The following is a 14055-nucleotide window of genomic DNA, read 5'->3' on the forward strand; positions in this document are numbered from 1 at the left end:
TCTCCCCTCTCCCTCTCCTCTCCTTTCCTCCCTCTCTCCTCTCTTTCTCTCTCTCTCTCTCTCTCCTCTCTTTCTCGCTCTCCTCTCTTTTTCTCACACTCTCTCTTCTCTCTTTCTCTCTCTCTCTCACAATCTTTCTCCTCTCTTTCTCTCACATTCTCTCTCCTTTCTTTCTCTCACACTCTCTCTCCTTTCTTTCTCTCACACTCTCTCTACTCTCTTTCTCTCACACTCTCTCTCCTCTCTTTCTCTCTCTCTCTCACCTCTCTTTTTTTCTCTCTTTCTCTCTCTCTCTCCTCTCTCTCTCTGTTCTCTCTTTCTTTCTCTCTCTCCCCCCTCTCTTTTTCTTTCTCTCTCTCTCCTCTCTTTCTCTCTCTCACACACACACTCTCTCTCCTCTCTTTCTTTCTCTCTCTCTCCTCTGTTTCTTTCCCTCTCTCTCTCCTCTCTTTCTCTCTCTCTCTCTCCTCTTTTTTTCTCTCTCTCTCTCCTCTCCTTTTTTTTCTCTCTCTCTCCTCTTTTTCTCTCACTCTCTCCTCTTTTTCTCTCACTCTCTCTCTCCTCTCTTTCTTTCTCTCTCTCTCCATCCCTCTCTTTTTCTTTCTCTCTCTCTGCTCTCTTTCTCTCTCTCTCTCCCCTCTCTTTTTCTTTCTCTCTCTCTCTCCTCTCTTTTTCTTTCTCTCTCTCTCCTCTCTCTCTCCCCTCTCTCTCCCCTCTCTTTTTCTTTCTCTCTCTCTCCTCTCTTTCTCTCTCTCTCCTCTCTTTCTTCTCTCTCTCTCCCCTCTCTTTCTTCTCTCTCTCTCCCTTCCCTTTTTCTTTCTCTCTCTCTCCTCTCTTTCTCTCTCTCTCCTCTCTTTCTTCTCTCTTTCCTTCACTCTGTATCTCTCTTCTCTTTCTCTCTCTCTCCTTTCTCTCACACACTCTCTCTCTCCTCTCTTTCTCTCCCCCCCCCCCTCTCTCTCTCTCTCTCTCCCTCTCCCTCTCTCTCTCTCTCTCTCTCTCTCTCTCTCTCTCTCTCTCTCTCTCTCTCTCTCTCTCTCTCTCTCTCTCTCTCTCTCTCATTCTCTCGTCGTCAGGCCACGGGTATTCTCGGGGATGGCCGGGGTCGCGTAGTTCTGACCTTAAAGGTTAGTGAGCTTGAAGTGAATGAGAGACCAGCCCGGGGCAAGGGCCGGCCCGTCGAGGTGTGAGAGGATGAGATCCTCGGGTCAGCCTGGTGACCTTATATAACCCTTGGCTCGCGGCGTGTCGAAGGTAGCGTGGGCACCAGCGTGGTCTGGGTGAAGCCTGGCAACACGTGGGTAGCACATGGCGACCGTAGCCGACCATGCGGTATAGATGTGAACCACGTGGTACGATATGGGAGTCACTAATAAGGCATACCATATTCGTACGCCTGTTGTTGGTACCGCATGTATGACCACGTGGCGTGTTCTAAATATACGCCCGCGATGTACGGGGTCAGGATATAAGCCACGACCTGATTTGACCTCCCTCTCTGGACTTGGTCTAAGGTTACTGGTTGTGGGATTGTGTCTCCACAGCAAGACGACCTTTGCCCTTGCGTGATAACTTTGGGTGTTATCTCGCACGTTTGCCTGATGCTGGTGATATTAATTGCTTGACGGGCGTGCTGGCAATTAAAATCGCGACTGCAAGATTGCAATTTTACTGCGAGGTGTCGGCCGGGCACATAAGGGACTTTCCCAGCTCGGCAGGGTCTCAACCCCGACCGGCCCTAACACACAAAGATTGCTTTCTTGCTTAGTGTGCTTCCTTTTTACTGAGACCATTTTCACCATTCCTCGTTCCGTCATAAAATTAGCATCTGCTAGACTCCCCTCCCTGACCTTCATCATCACCCTCACGCTATGCGTTCACCATGGGTCATGTGATCAAATTAACATACTCTGGAGAGCCCATCTCTTGTGAGGTGGCTCTCCAGAAAATCTTCTCTCTCACCGAGGTTGCAGTCACGCACTGCTTCAAAGTTCACAATGGATATAAGGTTGTTGTTGCTAAGCCTGAACAACTGACCCCCTTCCTCTTTCATCTGGCCAACGGAAACTCGCAGAGCAGGGTTTCAAACCCCTTCCTTCCCCTGAGACTAAGGCTAAATGCTCGGTCGTGGTAAAAAAGATCGACAAGACAATCCTGCCACGATCGCGCGAGTCTATCCAGGCCGAAGTGACTGCGCAAAATGATGTCACTGTCGTTGATGTCTTCAAACCTCCCGAGTCCCGGATCGTCAAGATCTGATGCTCGGCGCCAGAGGAGGCACAGAAACTGCTATCTCGTGGGATCGTGATGTTCACCACATCCGTCCCCATCTATAATGTAGAGCCTGAGTGCTTTATTCAGGTTGACCAGTGCCTTAAGTGCTACAGGTACAACCACTCAAAACACGCATGTACACACGAACAGAGATGCAGCCGATGTGGCGAAGTAGGCCACTTTATGCCACATGAAACAAGCCCATCAAATGTTGCAATTGCGAGGGGCAGCACGTCGCTGTCAGCGGGTCTTGCCCGAAACGCAAAGACATTATCAAAACAAGGAGACAAGCACTAAAACAAAACAATAACCGAACATACGCTTCAACAGTCAAACCTTTACAAACATCAACACCCACTTCAAGACACCCACCCACCTCGATTCCCTCAGGAAACACCTTGCCTCTTCCTCACTTCCCTCAAAACAACGCCACTCCAAACAACCCAAAACTACAAACAATACTACACGTGGCTTTAATAGCCGCCAAATAATTCACAAACATCCTCCCCATACTCCTACAGAAAAATGGTTTCCCCAGCATCGTGATTCCTGAGGAAATCTTTGAAGACGAAGACCTTTACATTCCACAGTATGCACAAACAAACACAGACACCGAGGCCAGAGTGGCGACCACCACAACACCAAAGCCCTCTACCTCTCACGCACACGTACTCCCTCACCCACTACCACAACGCAAACCACGAGAAACTGCACAAGAAAAAAACACAACACAAACGCAAACTTGAATCACCACTAAACTAAACTAAAAAAAAAAAAAAAAGACCCGCCACCCTCGGAGCCTGAGGCTCCTCGCCGTCGTCACCATGACGACACTATCATCGGGGACTCGGACAGCGACGAGTCCCTCCGCATCGACCTCAGCCCTGAGGGAGAAGCGGGGGCGGCCTCGCTGCCTGTTCCCCCCGGGGACTCAGCTCCCGTCCTCCCCGACAGGGGGCCTCTGGGGAGACACGGAAGCGTCGGGAATTGGTCCGCCGATTCCCGAGAATCCCACGTCTCCCTCTCTCAGGAGTCCCTCCCGGACCCCGAGGAAGCCCAATCTGGGGCTCGTCTTCGTCCTCGGCCCAGGATCCGAGAGCAGCAGACATGTCCGCCACGTAAAGTAAGCCAAAGGCAACTTGACCTGCATTAAGTGCCATGCTGAGAATTGTACAAACGAATGTAAGATCATTTTATAACGTAAGAAATATTTTTTACGATTTCCTAGATCGGGAAAACCTTGACGTGGTTCTTTTAAATTCCACCTCTATTACTAATTCCTATTCTATCAAACACTTCGGCTACACGTCAAGGAAATCACGAAACGCCTGGTGTGTAGGCTCCTGCATTCTCATTAAATCCACCATTCATTTCGAATTAATTTCACCTCCATTCACACATCGTGACTTCATGGCTGTAAAGCTATTCACCCAGCAGGGCCCTATAATGATTGCCACTGCCTCTATCAGACCTAATTCTAATTTGCCTCTTAATGATTTCAATTTATTATTTAATTACAACCATCTCCCAGTCTTCTTTGCCGGTGACATTAACGCAGCACACTGCATTTCACCACTCTTACAACAACGCACACGGTAGACATCTCTTGTCTATTTTCAAAACAAAAAGACTTCATTACATCGGACCCGACTTCTTCACATCATACACACCACAGGGGAAGGGCCGCCCTGATCTCGTTTTCGGGAATAGGGCTGCACTCCCCTATCACACACACTTACAACCCGGCCCGAACTTCGGTTCAGACCACTTACCCGTCATTATTAAGCTTTCTACCACACCTATACTAAACAAAGAAACCGTCATTCCGGTACAAAAAAAGCAGACTGGGACGATTTCAAAACTTACCTTTCAAATCAAGATTTCAGTTTTAACCTTGAACGAGAAAACACTCTCGAAATAGATAGATATTGGCATCATCTCTTGCTTGGATATCAGCTGCAATGCGCCGCGCCATCCCGCGAGAGCGCTTTAAATTACGTCTTCCAAGCGAGAGAACCAAGCGTCCTGACCTGCTACAGGAATCGTTTTCTACAAAATTTAAATCGACTACACCAAGGACAGTGGGACCTCACTATCCTCAGAAATCATGTCATCAATAGCTTTGATAATGACCGTAAAATTTATTGGCAAAATTTAATTAAACAAACAGAATCAATAAGAGTTCGCAGTCCACGGGAATTCTGGCAATCAATTAGACAATTAAAAGATAATAATTTCCTCCCATTCAGTCACCTCTTCAAGGACAACATTCATATTTCAGGCCCCCGTGGAGGTTATTAAATTTTTTTCATGATCACTGGCAAACTGTCTTCTATCCTCACCCCCCTCACCTCTTGTTTAATGATCACATTCAATCCATCAACACCTGGAGCCAAGATCAAAGGATAGAGACAGAACCAGAGCCAATTACCCATCTGGATAGGCTCGACAACACATGCGTATTCCGTGCTCCCATCCTGCTGGAGGAGGTTAAACAAATAATAATGAGGTTTCCTCGAAAGGCTCCGGGCTCCTCTCAGATCGGACGAGACGTATTAAATTCATCTTCCTGACGTTTTACGAGCTATGACGCACTTGAATAACACTCCCCTCGCCTCTGGCTACTATCCCTCACCTTTCAAAACTGCTTTAGTGGACCTCATCCCTAAGCCAAACAAAGATCTCAGAACCCAAGAATTACCGCCCTATTAGTTTACTCGAGACATTAGGCAAAATCTTTGAAAGAATTATCAATTCTCTACTAAGGCGGTATCTTGACGATCATGACTTGCTCTCTTCAAAACAATTTGGCCTTCGCTCACACCGCTCGACAAATGACGTACTGAACATACTGACAACGTACTGTCTTACCAACAAAGACAGGAGACTAAAGAAGGTTCTCGTAACCAAGGACGTGGAGCGCACCTTTGACACGGTCTGGCATGCTGGCTTGAAGTACAAAATCTGCACTAAATTTAATTTTCCCTCGAGCACCAAGAAGCTGCTGTGCAGCTTCTTGGATGACCGTAAATTAATGCTTAAATTCACAGGTAATATCTCGGATACCATTAGTATGCATGCAGGCGTACCTCAAGGCAGCATAATCAGCCCAACACTTTACATATTATACACTAATGACCTCCCCGACCCCACCCCTGATTCACTGACGTTACTTTACGCTGACGACTGCACACACTTAGCCAGACATGATTCGCTCGATGGTGTTGTCCGACGAATCAACGCCGAGCTTGACACCGTCTCTCGATGAGAGCACAAATGGCTTATCAAAACTAATGCGACAAAAACAAAAGTCCTCTTTCTAAACCCTAGACACAATCCTCCTTACGCTCAAATACACCTAAACTTTTTCGACAGACTAGAAGCACCTCTTCAAGTAACACGCTCTTGGACCGTGCTTGGTGTAACTTTCGATCATCTGACACTTTTTCATCATCACATTGATTTAAAAGCTACATTAGCTACAATCGCTTTTCCGATTCAGACGTGCGGCCCCTCGCACGAAGCTGCACCTGTTCAAAGCCCTCATACTCCCACTCCTCACATACGCACCACTCACACTTACACTCGCATCACATACAAATAAACGTAAGCTACAGGTCATCCAGAATAAAGCACTCAGATGGATCTACAGTATAAGTTGGGACGATTTCGTGTCGTCCTCACGATTACACGAGAGAGCATCTGTGCTTCCACTCAACCTTGAGTGGCGCAAAAGGGTTTTTAAACAACTCGACAAACTTCATGTTTGGTGCACGGACTGGATAGACCGAAATAATGTCTTCCTCAGGGGATGGCGGTCTGGCCTCGGTCGCGATCTCCTGTCACAGGACTGGGCTGAGGAACAGTAGCCAGTCTTCTGAGCTTGTCAGCAGCTTCCATGTTATTGTGAACTTTCTTTCACTTCCTTCACTCCTTTCATACCCAACTCTTCCCATCTTGTTTCGTGTTTTAATTTAATGTTTTACCGTTTTGTTTTTACGTATTTTAAGTTAGCACAAGTTTTTTGGGGCAACTCATACCCAAGGTCTATGTAAGTACAGGTCTCGTCACTATCTTACAAACTTACAAACTCTTAACTCGATTGCCTGTGATTATGGGATTGCACTCATGCAATTGCATAAGGCAGGCACGCGAGTCAGAGGACGAGCAGGATGGAGATGTTCTACGGAAAAAGGAAGAAAAAAAATAAAAACTTCAAAAAAAAACTATTATAATGTTTTCTTATTCTTCACTTGGGTCGTCAATCCCCCCTTCAATCTCACTATCTTCCCCGGGATAACATAATGGCATCTTGTACGTGCGTGTGCACGTATCCAAGGTCTATATAAGTACAGGTCTCGTCACTAAGGGACTCAAATTCGTCCGTCTTGCGCATGACGTCATCTGGAGCAGAGCCTGGGGGTTCCACGCTAATCGCGTGGTCATTCTTTGATGTGAGGTAGAGCCGTAAGGATCTCTCCCTCTCTCCGTTTTCGCTCGCTTGACTGACTGGCGCGCGCAAAGTCACAATGCCCAGTGGTTGGTTGCAGCTTATATATGTACATTTATGTGTATATTTATGTATTGCCATTATTATTATTATTATTATTATTATTATTATTATTATTATTATTATCATTATTATTGTTATTGTTGTATGATTCGTTTTATAATGAATTCATCAAAAACATTTGGAGTTTACATATGCCATGTCTTTTTTATTTATTTTACGTCCTTATTATGCCATGTCTAAGCTGCAACATATGAATAACAAAACTAAATTCACGTAGAATATATGATATAGGCCTACAAACAATCGCTGATAATCATCGCCTGCAAAACATGTCCAATAAGCAAATCGTTCAACGTGCCGACATCTGAAATTACTCAAGTATCTGCTCATTTACTACCATTTTCTATTATCTATGTCCCTGCCTACCATGCTCTAATTCCCCCCGCCCCCCTTGCTCTCAGCTCCTTCCAGGTGACGTCATAGGCCTTATCACCCAAAGCTGCGCAGAACTCCGAAGTGACGAGACCTGTACTTATATAGACCTTGCACGTATCTATATAATGTATGTGTATGTATATCTATATATGTATACATGTATGCATATGGATGGTCTCCTTATGTTACCTACCCTCTTCCTTCTTTTACTAATCTTCACCCTGTTTCTTTACATACTCTCGCTTCCTTCCTCTCTTTATATTTCCGATTGATTCCGACCCAAGTATCTCCTCTCATCCCTTCCCTGTTCTATTCTTTGTTTATTTTACCATTTTGTGTTTTGTTCACCATGTTTTGTTGCCAGGTTTATGTTACCATTCTCTTTCTTCGTCCCTCCCATTTTCTTAAGGCAGACCTTTGTTGTCACAGAGTTCATTCCCCCTGCGATGTTTTCTTATGCCACTTTATTCTTTTATCCATGTCATCATCTAACCCCATCCCTTTTTCTCTATCTAGCCGATCTCCCCTTCGTCACCCCCTTTCACCATCTATTTCGGTCTGCCCTGGAACTCCCCACCTCTTCAACTTGTTTGCCTTTGTTTGCATCAATCGAAAACCAACATAAAAATATAAAATAACAAAATCAAATAAAAATAAATTCTTAATGTTCCAAGTTTCACGTAGAATTAGTTATATTAATATTGTTATTCAATAAAACCATAAAATCAATAAAAAAACAAATAAAATATAAAATCAACTAAAAATAATTTCACTTCAATTAACCATTATTATCTGTCACTATGTTTTCCCTTACAAACCATAAAATCAAATAAAAATAAAATATAAAATCAAATAAAAACTAAATAACACTTAAAACACTAAAATATATAAAACAAAAACAAACAAAAAAAGAGGTTCTTTACGTTTAAGTTTACTTTTTCATATAAGTTTATCATTCCAAGTTATCGTTCAGTTCTGCTTTCACCTAGTCATATATTTACCACTCCTAACTCGTCAACATAACGTCACAAACCCAGTCAGCCACTCACTCCCCTTCGTACTCCATACATGACGAATATAGATGCATTTTTATATTATGTAACCATGCACGGGGTTTCGCCCCCTGCCTGTTATCCTTCTACTTATTTCCGTTTCTAACTTTCCCTACTCCCTCTCCTCTCTTATTACTCCTCACTTTACTTCGTATAAACCAAACCAACCAAGCGACTCAAATTCGTCCGTCTCGCGCATGACGTCACTTGGAGGCAGAGCCTGGGGGGTTCGACGCTAATCGTGTGGTCATTCTTTGATGTGAGGTAGAGCCGTAAGATCTCTCCCTCTCTCCGTTTTCGCTCGCTTGACTGACTGGCGTGCAAAGCCGCAATGCCCAGTGGTTGGTTGCAGCTTTTATATGTACATTTATGTGTATGTTTATGTATTGCCATTATTATTATTATTATTATTATTATTATTATTATTAATATTGTTGTTGTTGTATGATTCGTTTTATAATGAATTCGTCAAAAACATTTGGAGTTTACATATGCTATATATATATATTTTTTTTACGTCTTTATTATGCCATGTCTAAGCTGCAACATGAGAATTACAAAACTAAATTCACGTAGAATATATGATATAGGCCTATAAACAATCGCTGATAATCATCGCTTGTAAAATCTGTCCAATATGCAAATCGTTCAACGTGCTGACATCTAAAATTACTTAAGTATCTGCTCATTACTACCGTTTTCTATCATCTCCCTCCCACCCTACCATACTCTAATTCCCCCCACCCCCAACTGCTCTCAGCTCTCGCCGTGTGACGTCATAGGCCTTATCACCCAAAGCTGCGCAGAACTCCGAAGTAGTAGTAGTAGTAGTAGTAGTAGTAGTAGTAGTAGTAGTAGTAGTAGTAGTAGTAGTAGTAGTAGTAGTAGTAGTAGTAGTAGTAGTAGTAGTAGTAGTAGTAGTAGTAGTATAAGAACCGGAGTTCTTGAATGTGGAGAGGAAGAGGAAGAACTAAGCGTTAGCTTCCTAACGAAAATGAAACAAGGTAAAGAATAAGATAGGGGGCGTAACCCTTTGCTTGTCTTTGCTTTGACGAGCATCCTTCATCTACCCTGTGGATTGTATTTACTAAGATAAGTATAAAAAAACATTTACAGTTCATTCATTCACCCATTTGCAATCTCATTATTTGCCTTTCATAGCCTTTTTTCATGCCCAAGCTCTTTCTCCTCATTCAACAGTACCATTGTTGGATGAGGAGCCAGTGCCTTTGGCATGTGAGGTGTCTCTCCCCACACATAGCCTCGAACCCCTCTGAGGTATGCATGAGTTAGAGCCACCTTTTATTTTATTTTTTCGTAGATTGATTCCATCTCTCCCGTTACTCAAGTTCTGTGAACGTGTTGTGTGAATGTTGTGCTTCACATACTCACGTTGGCAGGATCTTGGTCCCGTGGAGAGTTTGTAAATCAGTCCATCTCATTGAGCTTGTCAATCCTGGTTTTGTCACGACGGAAACACGACGGTGCTGTAAGCTGCATCCTGTAACCATGATGCCAACTCGTGACTCCGACTGACTGATTGAGTGACTACTCCTGCTTCCCCGTGCAGGGTAACGCGGTTGAGGCGTTAGCTTGCCATTGGGAGTTCCTAGAAGTAGTTTCTATTTTTTTTTCTATCTTCCAATCATTCAATCACTCAACCATTCACTGATTGTTTGCCACCTTATCTATTGGTACGAGAGTAAATAGGAAGAGGGGGGGGGGGTTCCTCTGACTCTTGCCAGGCTCCTTGGCCACCAGTTGTGCTCTCTTTCTGTTGAATTGTTTATATTTTCAATGTTTTAGAAATTGGTGTCCTAGGTATTCAAGTTTGCTCCAGATGTTGTCTGCCAGCCTGTGTATTCAGGTGTTGAGGGGCTCGAGATTGTACTCCATGTGTAACACTCAAATGGAGGGTCTAGGGTGTGGCCATCTCACTCCTTTTGCCCATAGCACTGCTTTGTTTTGTATGGCCTGTGGTTGATGCCATGAAGTTCTGGAAATTGTGTGTAGAGGGATTGGTGGGTATTCTATTATCGGCCTTACTAGTACTTTGTATAGATGTAGATTTACTCTTTCAGGGCATCCTGAGAATCTCTTCAATTTCGTCAGCATTTTTCTTGCCATGGCTCTCCTTTCCTTTACGTGGCCTGCTGTGCCAGTGTTTGTGATTTTCAGACCGAGGAGTCTCCCTTCCTTTGTATAGTTTATGTTGGTGTTATTGAGGTTTAGATTGCCTGGTTTTGTTCTGGCTGCTGGAATCACTAGGAATTTGTTGATATTTGTTTTGATCTTCCATTCTCCTTCAAACTTGTTGATTTTATTAATAGCTCTCTTTGTTGCCAGGTTAATGAAGTTAGCCCGGGGAGATGGATGCGTTATAATCTGTGTGATGTCATCAGCATACATCACATAGTTGCTGTTCCTCTCCGGTGGAAGGATAGGAGTCGTGTATATGGTGTACAGTGTTGGGGAGAGTACACTCCCCTGCTTGTTTAGTCTAAATTTGATGCCTGGGTGCCACACTCTGTCAAAAGCCTTGGCTACATCCCTTAAAATTTTGTTGTTGGCCAGACCCAAAGCTATTTCTTCATATGCCGTGCTTTTGAAGTTCCTAAAGCCAAATTGTCTTGGATTTAGGTTATTAAGTTCTAAATACTGACACAAACTGTTGTTGATAATGCCCTCAAAAATCTTTCCTGGTATTTCAAGTAGGGATATTGGTCTGAAGTTCTCTGGTCTGTTTTTTTTTTTTTTTTTTTTTTTTTCCAGCATGGGAATTAGGGTTATGAGGGCTGTTTTGAACTCCTTTGGGAAGTATCCATTCCCTAAAGCAGAAATGAGTATTGTTTTAAATCTTTGTAGCATAATGTGAGGAAGGTTTTCAATTTCTGCCTTTTTTATTTGGCTGATTCCTGGAGATTTGTTTTTCATAGATTTTAATGCTTTTACCAATTCTTCTGTAGTAACTGGTGAGATTAGCGGATCCTCTTCGTCTAGGCATCTGTAGTCTATTACTGGGTTTTGGTTGTCTAAGGCAGTATAGTTAACCAGTTCTTGTGTCACCATCTCCTGTTTCTTTGTCAAAATCAAGGTTTTCTTCTTCCAAGATGTGAAAGACTTTTGCCCCGTAAGTTCTATGGATTTTTTCTTTTTCCTGGTCTGTGTATTGTTTGATTCCTTGACTGTCATATATATATGGACTGTGTGAAGTGGTGTTGCCCATTTTGAATTTCCTCCAGAATTCTTTGGGATCTCTTGCCTGTGATGATAGGTCTCGAGTCAGCTCTGCCCATAGGGAGTTGCTTAGGGCTCTGCAGGCCTCTGTTAACTGGATGCGTATTTCATTACATCTTCGTCTCAGTTCCTGATCCCAACCTCTGTGAGTTGCCAAGTTTCTTACATTTTGAAACATTACTTGGAGGTGCTGTAGTTCTGTTGAACTTTTGGTGTGAGGGAGTACTCTGAAGGGTCTGTGTGATATGGTGATCTGTTTTGCCTCAATAATGTCCTTGAGCCATCTTTCGGTTTCTTGGTCTATATCCCCATTCTTTTTTCCACTAAGTTCAGTGTATGGCTAATACAAACAAATACCAAGTATTTGTTTGAATTGATCCCAGTTGGCATTTTTGTAATCAGCTCTAGGTGTGATGGGGATGCTAAGTGGGTCGGTGGAGATCTCCATGATGATAGGGAGATGGTCGCTTGTTGTTATGTCTCTTGGGGTAATATGGATGTTAGGATATCCATATCTGTTGGACATGACAATGTCTGGGCTTGTGGCTGTGTTATTTCTGATCAGAGTGGGAAAATCAGGGCCAAGATGTGACATCAATTGTGCAATACTGTTTCCGATATTGTTATTGTTTTCACGTCCAAGTGTTGCATGTCTTGCATTGAGATCTCCCATGATATATACTGGTTTCTGTTCTCTCAGGAGTCTAAGTATGTCTGGATATGGTAGAAAAGGTCTTCTGGGAGGAAGGTATGCCGTTGCCAGGTTTATGGGGCCTCTGGTGGTTTCAATTTCAACCGCAAAGAACTCTTGGTTGTCAATAATATGGTGCTTAAGTTGCCTTTTTATGGCAAGGGCTACTCCGTCATGCATTTCCCGTTTTATTCTGTTGGTAAGTATAATAGGGGAAGATCTTTATTCTTTCATTGTCTTTTTGTCCATGGCTGTTGATTAGAATTATGTCCGGGTTGCAGGAAGCATATGTGTTGCAGAGCTCGAGTCTTCTATTCCTCCAGTGTAAGACATTATGCTGGATTATTCTTAGTCCGTTCATTTCGTTGACTTGTTGGCTGATTCTGAGGTCTCAACAAATTTGTTTCTTATTCCTTTGATCTATGTCTATACTGGATCATGCTCCCTGTCACTTCAATTGATCCACCCTCTAAAAGCTGTTTAATTTTGCTCTCTGAGTGTATGAAATTCTTGTTGGTGAATGTGAATTTGATATTTCCAGCTTTTATCTCTTTGCCAATTGTTAATTTGTTGCAGTTCTTATATTTTTAAGGGTCTTGTGAGAATAACTGTAGCCCCATTCCGGCTGGATCTGTAGGTATTCCACCATAGTAGAGTTTTGTTTTAGGTTTTGCTCCCTTGGCTTGTTCTTTTGGTGCTGGAGTACTTGGTCCTGGAGTGGTGAGTTCCAATTCTGTATCGATAAGTGTTTCAGTGTCCATTTGTGAGAGTGCAGTGTCTAGGGCTCGGACATGTGAGGATTCGCTACTCGTGCTCTTTGTCGATACAGAGTTTTGGCGTATATGTGATGGAACACTTGGCATTGCCCTGGTGGGTTAAGGGATAGTACCAGTGTCTTGGTTCATAGTGGCATTGTTGCTTGGAAGAGTTACTCTGAAGATGGCTCCAGAGTCCACATCATTTGGGACGTCAATTTCTGAGAAGTTTGCCTCCCTTAGGCCCTTTTTGACTTCTTCTGTGTACGTTCCTGGTTGCCCTAGGTTGACCAGGTGGGCATGAATAAGGATCACAAGAACCTTGTATGAAGTATCATTAGGAAGGGCAATGACTTGCTGGGTGGAGTTATCCTTCACACTGGCTTCAGCTGCTTTTTTGGCGACCATACTGTATGGGAGGTTGGTTTCATTGTTGGCCTTTTCCTTCTTTTTCTTTTCAATTTTGAGGATTGCATCTTTCCTATACTGGCATTTGCCTGGGAGCACTCAGTGCGCCTCACTGCAATTGATGCATTTGGGGTTTGCTTAATTTTGGCATTCCCTGAAGGTGTGACCTGGTTGGGCACACTCGCTGCACACTTTCATGTCTTTGTCTGGACACTTGCTCTTAATGTGATTAGCAAGACATGCACTAAGGCACACTTGTGAATCTTTTAAATTCAATGTTTCGTGGAGGTATGGACAACCAAAAAAGACATAGGCCTTTTTCTTTAATCATAAAGCCATTGCCATAGTTCGAAACCTAGCCTTGATGATGCTAGACCTTGTCTAGCAGATGTTGTCAACTGTTGCAAAGGGTGCCCTTTCCTCAACTGCTCTTTTGATGGCATCTTCTGGCTGCTCTAAAATCTCTCTCTCGAGTCTTTTAAAGACAAGAATTAATTTAGCCCTTTTTTCAGGTGACAGGATTGGTGTGAAACCTTCGATGGAGAGGGCATTTTGGGTGGCTTCTTCAAAGATGGTATTAATGCATTCGTCAGTTTCAGTAATGGCAATGTAACTGTCAGTGGCATCAAGGAGCTTTACAATTCGTATATCATGCTGGCAGAGGGTCTTCAACAGGTTGGTTCGTCTGGT

The 14055-nt window shown here is 43.4% G+C and overlaps 1 protein-coding gene across 1 annotated transcript; it reads right to left on the reverse strand.

Moving 5' to 3' along the window:
- Positions 1-10192: 10192 nt before the first annotated feature.
- Positions 10193-12642, reverse strand: LOC113804160 (uncharacterized). The gene is made up of 5 exons (XM_070124946.1): positions 12635-12642; positions 11869-12395; positions 11326-11709; positions 10420-10973; positions 10193-10270 (listed from the first exon to the last, which is right to left on the reverse strand). The coding sequence occupies exons 1-5, from the start codon at positions 12640-12642 to the stop codon at positions 10193-10195; spliced, it is 1551 nt and encodes a 516-aa protein (XP_069981047.1).
- Between the last annotated feature and the right edge of the window lie 1413 nt (positions 12643-14055).

This window comes from Penaeus vannamei, chromosome 9, assembly GCF_042767895.1.
Source record: "Penaeus vannamei isolate JL-2024 chromosome 9, ASM4276789v1, whole genome shotgun sequence".
NCBI classification, from domain to species: domain Eukaryota; kingdom Metazoa; phylum Arthropoda; class Malacostraca; order Decapoda; family Penaeidae; genus Penaeus; species Penaeus vannamei.